General features: G+C 39.8%; 1 protein-coding gene and 1 long non-coding RNA gene across 3 annotated transcripts; one reads left to right on the top strand and one right to left on the bottom strand.

The window, feature by feature from the left end:
• Positions 1 to 11: 11 nt before the first annotated feature.
• On the bottom strand, positions 12 to 6424 carry LOC149097716 (uncharacterized). Of its 2 annotated transcripts, XR_016204124.1 has the most exons (5): positions 5403 to 6424; positions 4465 to 4623; positions 2258 to 2348; positions 1111 to 2029; positions 12 to 1044 (listed from the first exon to the last, which is right to left on the bottom strand). XR_016204124.1 is itself a non-coding variant. In XM_089279366.1 (4 exons), exons 1-4 carry the CDS (start codon positions 6253 to 6255, stop codon positions 1792 to 1794), a joined length of 1341 nt encoding a protein of 446 aa, XP_089135492.1. In that variant the 5' UTR covers positions 6256 to 6424; the 3' UTR covers positions 12 to 1791. The 2 variants fall into 2 exon arrangements, 1 of the variants encoding a protein (XP_089135492.1); XM_089279366.1 differs by having other exon boundaries at positions 12 to 2029.
• A 21-nt stretch (positions 6425 to 6445) lies between these two features.
• Positions 6446 to 9023, top strand: LOC149097715 (uncharacterized). Its single transcript, XR_016204125.1, has 2 exons — positions 6446 to 7134; positions 8143 to 9023. It is a non-coding gene; the product is annotated as an uncharacterized LOC149097715 (long non-coding RNA).

Below are 9023 nucleotides of genomic sequence, written 5' to 3'. Positions count from 1 at the left end.
TACGCATACTCTTCTATGACTGGGTTATAATTAATTAAGTAGGTGACAGTAACAAAACGTTCTACTATAGTATAAAATAGCATATTTAAATGATCTTTTCTGAATTAGGGAAACAAATCGAAGATTTGTTTGTTTGGCATTGCTACCAAGTAAACCCTTATGTTAGTTGAAAATGCCAGAAAATATTGCCCTACGAATTGTTAAAGTATACCTACAGTCTTGCGACACGCAAAACATTTTCTCACGTTAATGAAAGCACACGAACTTTCTACTTCATTTTTTCAATTATAAAATAATAATTTACACATTTCCATTAATTACATTGCGGTAGCGTTAAAACACTATTTGCGATTCACAACCTTGTATTACTTAATGCATAATCAAAACATGAAATTATGGAGGAAGGGTAACTGACACCCACACATGATATCTTTCACAAACAATGTGTACTTTACAGATAATAACAAGGTGACGGTGATAAGTCCATTACAATTACGCTCCATACACCTTTATACGGAACAGCGTTTACAAAAGGACCTTGCACTACCTACAGCACTACTTTTACACGACATACAATCCACTAATACTTAGAGTTACTTACATGTACACACTTAAAGAAATGCAATGTAGCTATTTCATTGACATTTTTAACACTGGGTGTATCCTTCCTTGCCCCAGGTTTTTCCGACTGATTGAATCAGGAAGTCTAATTAGACTATCAACTTCCTTTGTGTACAAATTTCTGCGTCACAGCTTTACAAAGTTTTCAAAACAAGTCATCATTCTTTAAACGCCCAGTGGTGCACAAGACAAACACAGCCCTTTTATTTCGGTTCTCAAAGCCACAAACATTTCTTTAAATTGTAATATATTTAAAAACTTTAGTTGGACCTTCAGAAGGACTCTTTTCCTCTTTCTAACGCTCGAACCTCTTGTAGCCATATAAGGGCAAACGAGTAAATAATAAGTAACATTCGTTAAACCAACACTGCCCGCTACTGGGGAAGGGATTACTTCAGACCAAGAGATTATCAAGGTACTTACCTTGATAATCTCTCAGATTATCAAGGTACTTACCTTGATAATCTCTCAGATTATCAAGGTACTTACCTTGATAATCTCTTGGTCAGACTAAATAAAAGCAAACAGTACAGTTCTGACAAAATGAGGACTCTTTAAGACGGGAAAGGAGTATGAAGGTGCAAAATATTTTACGTATTCAGAGGGGTTGCGGTAAAGATTGTGCTTCCACCAAGGGACGCTACAATGCAAATTCCTGTAACAATTTTGCAACGCACACACTAACAGATCCTTAAAGTTGTCTAATATGGTAGAGGACGGAGAAGGCATGGGTTATTAAGTAAATCGTTTAGAGGACTCTTAAACAGGGGAAAACCGAAACTCTAATTTATTCCACTAATTTATTCATGCATCAATAACCTATAACATAGCTTCATACTCCAATTTTTAAACAAACATAACCCATAATCCTCCACTTTGCTTTGACAAAGGGCTCACGCTTAAAAAATCAGCTTTTCAAAATCAGCTACGACTATTAATTTATCCCTACCAATCTCACGTTAATAACTAAGTGCAACACCGAAACAGCTAGTTTTGTTAATTCCACCGAGTCCTTTGTCCTAAACTGGATACCTAACAAGAGGATATAGAGTAGGTATTCTAGTATTTTGTTTTTTAATTCAGTTCTAACTAGGGGCAGGTTATGTCAGGTGCCCGCGCCCTCTCCCGAAATTCGAAATTATTATGCGAAAATAAGAGTGAGAAAGGTTCTTAGTTTGACGGTGTTGACAGTGGAATTTTAAGAGAAATCTCACTGGGTCCGAGCCCGTTTTTTTCACTCTTCTGTGTAATCCACAGTGGTTTGTCTTCTCCTGCGTATCCAGCGAAAGCAAAGGATCCCCGCCAGCCTGGGAATACAGGCTCCGTAGCGCCCAGTCTCTTGAGAGCGTCAATCGCTGAGGACATGTGTATGGAAGCTTCTTCTTGAATGGCAACTAAAACGATTTTACTGCAATGACGAAAACGAACATTTGTAAGAAACAATAAACAAAAGCTGTTAAACTATTCTTTTCTATTATTCTAGCTTACGTAGAAAGCTCTTCGATCGACTCGGGAGATCCCGCCTCCTTTCAACAACAGACAGTTGTTGTATTTTCACGTTGCTTTATCAGTTCTTTACTTATTGTCCCTCAAAGTACAAAGCAATACAAACATGTACGTCAGCCTGTATACATACTTTCCTTTGATGTCATTGAGATATTCTCTCAGGTGATGAGCGGCTGATGAACCCCAATGCGTGTCAAATCCTCTTGCCCTGAGAACGCCACCTGAATATAAAGTAAAGGTCTTTACCTACATTGTCTCCAGAATTACGTAAGCATTCAGTTTTGCCATACATTCTGAACTGACAACAGAAACTTGAAAACGAAGATCAAACCACTTTGCTTGTCTTCTTTCAGGCTTGAGTATGAACTAGCCGAGCGCGAATTACGGACGGGGTAGACTGGTAGTGAGCGCGATCGGAGATGCTGGACGGAAGGGGGATAATAGAAAGGAAATCCGTTTCCTCTCCTCCCCCATCTTTCCTCCGCACGAATAATTTCAAATTTTTCTTTTTCCCCCGCGGTCGAACATGCCTTTTAACAGTTCAGAATATCACATTTTCCGAGTCCACGAAAAAGGGCAGATCCCAGATACTGTTTTCCCATTCGCGGCCCTAGGGCCTGCTTCTCGAAAGACCCGGTAAATTATCGGGCCCGGTAAGTCACCCGGCAAGTCCCCGTAAACTTTACGGGTGTTTCTCGAAGCTCCCGTTATTTTCGATCCCGTTAACTTTTCCGGTAACTTGCCCGGTAATTTACGGGAGGTCGTGACCTCCCGTAAAGTTACCGGGGAGTTACAAATGTTGCAAAACCAAACAAAATGGCGGTGTGGGGCGGACTTTCTTTGTTTCAAAGACGCCCCTTTCTAGCCGATATGGCTGACGGGGAAGTCATTGAACGATTTCGGCTCTCACGAGCAAGAATAGAGTGGCTCTTTTAGGAGCTAAAGGAGGAATTGGAGAGAAACACGGCGAGAAGCTGCCCGCTGACTACGGAAACCCAGTTTGAAGGCGTTTGCATGGAAGCGCTATATAAGTGTGAAGTTCTACTTTATTGTTTTCAAAACCAACAAACGGCGGGAAAAAAATTAATGAATAGATAAACACTGTCATGTAAACGCCGATCACTCGCCGCGCGTTTTCGAAAAGGCTTCTTCGTATGAACAGCAAAATGCGTTCCTGTCACGCAAACCTGATCTTACTGCAAGCCAAGCCTGTTTCCTGTGTTTTAATTGCAGATTTTTTTTTTTTACTATTTTTGGAGAAGGAAATTAGAAAACAGACATTCCACAAAAAGTAAACATAACAGAGCGACCGCGAAGAGTCGCATTAGGCGCGGTGCACAAATGCTGACAAATGTTGGTTATAGCATTTCTAGCTAGATGAAACACGACGAAGCGTACTGTAATCACGATAGATAAACGAGAATAAAGAACATTAAAATTATTCTCCCCAATCACATAATTGTTTCAGACGCATTTCTATTGATCTTAGCTTGCTTTATGCTAGAACAGTCGATTTGGGATCAGTGAAAATTACGCTTGATGTTTGCTGGAGAAAACGATTAAATCACGCCTAAAAATTTTAATAAGATCCTTCCTTATTCCAAATATTCTGTACACTTACTTAAGCGAAATTCTTATCAGCATAAATTGCTGAAGTAAGTGTTTGTAGCTAAATTTCAAGTTCTCAAGTTCACACTGTTTCCTCGGCGGTCCGCAGATCTTCTTTGATTGCTCAGTGAATATTTTGAATTAGAATGAATCACGGAAAAAGACAACACTCCTAGAAAAGAGCGAGATTGTCGATCGAAGTCTTCGAATCGAGCTACAAAAGGCAATTGATCATCATTTTCAAATAATATGACCATGCAAAATGACGATCTCTCTCAGCTGCTCTCCTTTGACCCAACGATAACTTCGAAGTTAAACTTCGCACTGTTCTTCAAAAAGCATCACAGTCGCAACGACAACAGAATCGATCAGAATCGAATGTGTGCGTATAGTCCCAAGTGTTTCTCCTTCTCTCGCGAACAGGCGTGAAGCGCGCGCTAGAGATTGGTAACAACCCGCTATTTTAACGGGCCCGGTAAGTACCGGGAAAATTTACGGGTGCTTCGAGAAACGCTATTTCGGGCCCGGTAAAGTTTCCCGTTAACCGGCCCGGTAAGTTATCGGGTGCGGTATTTACCGGAGCTTTCGAGAAACAGGCCGCTGGCCTCATTAAATGCATTCAAAGAAAGCCATTTCGCTTATTGTTTTTCTTTCTCTGCTGTCCATTGTAAGATTCCACTGACCTTCAAAGGGAAATTTTGAGCGAATTCTAAGTAATGTCACCGTTACCTGTTGCACCGTCCACAACCACAACATTGTATCCTCTGAGGTGAGGCGAGTAGTCCTTTCCATTCACCTCGATATAAGCAAAACCACAGGTGCTTGGCTTTCTTCCTGGATCATCGCAGCCTTCGCTTCGGATATGAACTTCCACCACAGGCCAAGGAACTGTAAGAATGACAACAATGATAGAGAATTCGTCAGGGTTTTGTGCACCTATCATCGGTCATCCCCTAGCGGTGCGACCCCCGGCAAAACAAAAGTTTATGGGGACTTATAGGGAGATTTGAATATTTTACCCCAGAGGTGGGCGAAATGAGGGAGCTTTTGTTTTCAAATGCCTCGCAACCGGGGAATATTAGGGGACTTAAACGAAGGAATAAGCGGACCACTGTGCATAAGAAAGAAAACAAACGGGCTCATCCATCGCTTCGTGGTTCGATTGGTTCAACACGGCGCACTAGTCAGGTATTGTAAGTAAATCTCTTTCCATCTTCTTGCTTTAAATTGCAACGTATTATTTTTCAGTCATAGGTGAACATAGCTTCGCCTTGGTCAAATTGATTTGCATTGCAAATTTAAATGTGGCTTCTCGTTTTGAAGTGTGCTGCCCCTCTTGGAGGGGAAATTTCTTAACTTTCATTGTTCTGTTTCCCCAAATTGAGAACCTCTACAAAGTCCCCTCCCTTGCCCGGGATCCACCCTCAAGGGCCGGCCGATTATGGGTCCATTACACCGCTTCATGTGCCCCGAACTGTTTAATCGGTATGCAGCTCTGATCTATCGACAGATGTTGTTAGTAAATTGAAAATCGTATACATCAATACCGAAAGGATTTATAGGTAATAGCAACTTACACTTGTTTTAGACTGCACGAATTTTAATTGATAGGTGTACGGTGTAATTTGTAGAAAACCCCTCGTGTCATAATAAATCTTCCAAATTACCTGTCTGCCCAGTCACTGCGATAAGTTCAAGGCTTGCTTGATACTTGGCTAATTCCTTATGTCTCTTCGCCGTGTTTTCCCATAACAGTTCCAACTTGAAAACGGTTTCCTCAAGAGAGATGTAGCTTTTAATAGAGAAAGCGACAACGCCAGGAGAAGGAAGGCATGTCAAACCGATTATCGCAGGACTGGCAACAAACATCGTGCCAACACAACCGGCAATTGAGCAAGCTGCGTAAGCGAGGGACCACCTTTTATCGCTTCGTCCTTGCGTGACATCCTTCTGAATAGCATCCATCGACGCATTGAGGTCTGCGGAGAAACGTCTCAGCATTTGCAGTAACTGAACACCAATGTTTTGTATACTGGCGATATCACCGCTTTTCCACTGTAGAATAAGCTGGTCGTTTATAAAATTAAGAACGGGTCTCATTTTCTCCTTTAATACCTCAAAGTTATGTCGATGTTTCTTGTAGAGGTTTATTTCCAGATTCATCGCCCGATCGTGCAATTCGTAGCTTCTGTAAGCTAAGTAGGCGGACAAGAGAAGGCCGGCTTTGTCTTTAGCAACAGGTCGGACTTTTTCAATCAGTTCTGGGAGCTTCTGGATGAGTTCTTGCAGCTCGCGAGAGATCTCTTCATTAGCTCCCAGTGAAAGCAAACAGTCGACGATGTTCCAGAGGAAATCTGGATCTGTAACTACCGTGACTGATAAGTTTTTCATCCAGGCATGTGCTACCTTAACACAGCTTTTTGGCATGCTGATCGCTTGTGTTGGAGATGCAAGTAAGAGTAATAATGCCACCATTCGGGCGAAACGAAGGCGGAAGTACTTCCGGTTTTGTGAATACATTGTCGCTTTTCTGTTTAGAAGTGCGTGTCTTCGGATGTAGCTATTTGGAAAGATCAAATGCTTGAACAGCAGATCTGAAAGAGGTTTATAATAACAGCAGCTCCTTTCGTAGACCGTGCGCAGTCTCTTCTTTCCTAATATTGCGAAAACGAAAGACCTACATGCGAGAAAGTGAAAAGATCTCGGGGGAAACCGCTGATTGGCCAGGACTGGTGAGGACTTTTTTTAAGGACGCGTGCGCGGGACGTTGACCGCTGACTTATTGCGGGGATTGGAAGCGCGCGGCCATTGAACGGTAGTTTCTGTCAACTGTGCTTGATTGTGTTCATTTCACGACAAGTTGCTGCTTTTTTTTTTGCTTGGCCAGTTTGTTTGGTCATATCTGTAGTTTTGTTAACGGGTATTTATGAAGAAAAACTAGGTTCTCGAGGAAGAGCATAAAATCAATGGATTGCAGTTGATGTTTGCCGACAACGACGATGTTTTAACACCGAATTTGCTGTGCTCCTCCAAGCCGGAACCTATTTCCAGGTTAAAACCTGGAAATAGGTTCCGGCTTAGAGGAGCACAGCAAATTCGGCACGAAATTGTGCTACATCCTTGCACTGGTTTCTGTTTGGGATTTGTGTATACTGGAAGGATCTCTGGTGGAATCCTTTACTTTTAAATTCAGAAGCGCTCCGCAAACTTTGCTTGCTTTGATGTCATCAACATCTTCCCTGTAATCGATCATCGAACTTGTCATCCTTTCGATTCTCTGACTCTATTTGAGCTTTCTTCTGGTTCGTCGTCGTCTTCATCTCCACTGTTTTTCTTTTCTTCCTGCTGAGCTGTCATTGGCACACATTTCATAAAGTAAAAGTCAAGAATAAGAAGTTGGTAAGCAGAATTCTGTGTACTTACAGTTAAGAAGGTCATTAATAACTTAAATTGTACAACTTTCAAAAATAATAGTTCATTTTATTATAATACATGTTTGTAATAATAACAATAATAATAACAGTAAGATTTATTGCAGAGTATCCAACAAAGTGAGGTTCTTCATCTACAATATCTATATTACACTAAGTATACTAAAAAATAAAATAAAATAAAATGTATACATATTTACAGTTGTGCATGCTGTTTAAAATTCCTTATATAAAAGAAAAAAAAATGTCTCTTCACACTATGACAGAAAGAATTGTACTCAGTTGTGTTTCTAATAGCTACAGGGAGTTTATTAAAAATAGTTGCTGCCGAGTGCCGAAATGTACCCAATTCTCTTGGAATAGAAAGGACAGGCGCAATTGAGGATCTTACGCTATAAGCACTGACCTTGTGTGAATTTAATTTAAAATATATAAGCGACTTATAAGGTAATTTAAGTATAATATTTCCACCTTTCAATAAAACTCCATACCAATAGTTCATTTTATTACAATACATATTTGAATGTTTCCACCTTTTAATAAAATTCCATACCAGTGGCCATAGCACCTGACCATCCAACGTCTTCATTACTTAGGAATAAGAAAACAGAAAAAAACAGACGATTATTAACCATAATTATTTTGACGTAATTTTTTTGGAATTTTTTCTTGAGTTAATTTCAACAATTTACCACAGTTTGAATGTTTTTGTCACAGTTTGAGGCAATTTATTGCTTCTAAAACCTCCTCCTCCTAAACAGTTGCAAATGAGCTACCTTCTAAAACTAGATTAATGGATTTCAATCTTCTTCCCTGTGAAAACTTCAAGGTGGTTCTGAAAATTATGTGCCATACCATTTTATGTCCTATGTCTTGCTAAATTCTTAAAGGAAACTGCATTTTATACAAATGTAGATTGCTTTAATTCCTTAAAATGTTTTCCAACATTTGACCAACTGAACTTTTTGAATTGCAGAGGGAGATGTTGAAGGAAGTTTTGTCGTGACTTTGTATGTCCACAACTGCAGTGCACATATGCCAAGTCATACCTGTTACAGAACTTGTGGACCAGATAGTGCTTGGCATGTAAAACGTTGTCTTCCTTGGTGAAGAGTATGAACTTTCTATTCTGCACATTTTAGGGGAAACATTGTACATTTCTGCTCTTGGAGTATACAGTAACACTGAAACTTCTATCATAACTTGTATTGGTATTACCTAGTATTAATGCAAAGTAGACTGATCTTCTGTCTACAATCACTGATTGGACAATAATTTTGTTATGATCCATGATAAATTGTTCTGTTTTCTAAGTTGGGCACAAAATGGAAATACAAAAATATTGCTGGCTTAGACTAACTAATTTAATTCCATTTGATGATTATGAGCAACATGTGATCTCACCTTTATGGCTTCCCTTATTAAACAAATTTTGTTTTTGTACTTCTGTCTTGTCTGTCAGCCAAGGTCTTTTCGTAGTTAAGTATTGTTTGTGGGTGGCAGCTGAACCAAGAACCATTTACACATCAGTGAGCTGTGACTGGCTCCTTTCATTTTGAGATTTAAGCCATTTGCCTTCTGGATAGGACAGTTTTTCTAGCACACACACAAAAAGATGTTATGCAAGCCCTTTTAGGATAACACTAAACTGTCTTCCTCCACTGAAATATCTGTGATAAACTACTAAGTAAACATTTTCTGTCAGAACTACTGTAGATACATGTATTTTGCAACTAGTGGAGTCAAATGTTCTTCAATAAGGTGAACTTTCAACAGTGCAAGGATAAATTAAAACAGGAAAAAGTGACACCAGCATTGGAGTTTTCCCTAAGAATAAAAAGCACACATATACACATA

The sequence above is a fragment of the Orbicella faveolata genome, unplaced genomic scaffold, assembly GCF_042242905.1.
Source record: "Orbicella faveolata isolate gen_17 unplaced genomic scaffold, um_ofav_v1 contig_47, whole genome shotgun sequence".
Taxonomy (NCBI): Eukaryota; Metazoa; Cnidaria; class Anthozoa; order Scleractinia; family Merulinidae; genus Orbicella; species Orbicella faveolata.
The sequence above is the reverse complement of the archived record's forward strand: the minus strand, read 5'-3'. Positions and strand labels throughout refer to the sequence as shown.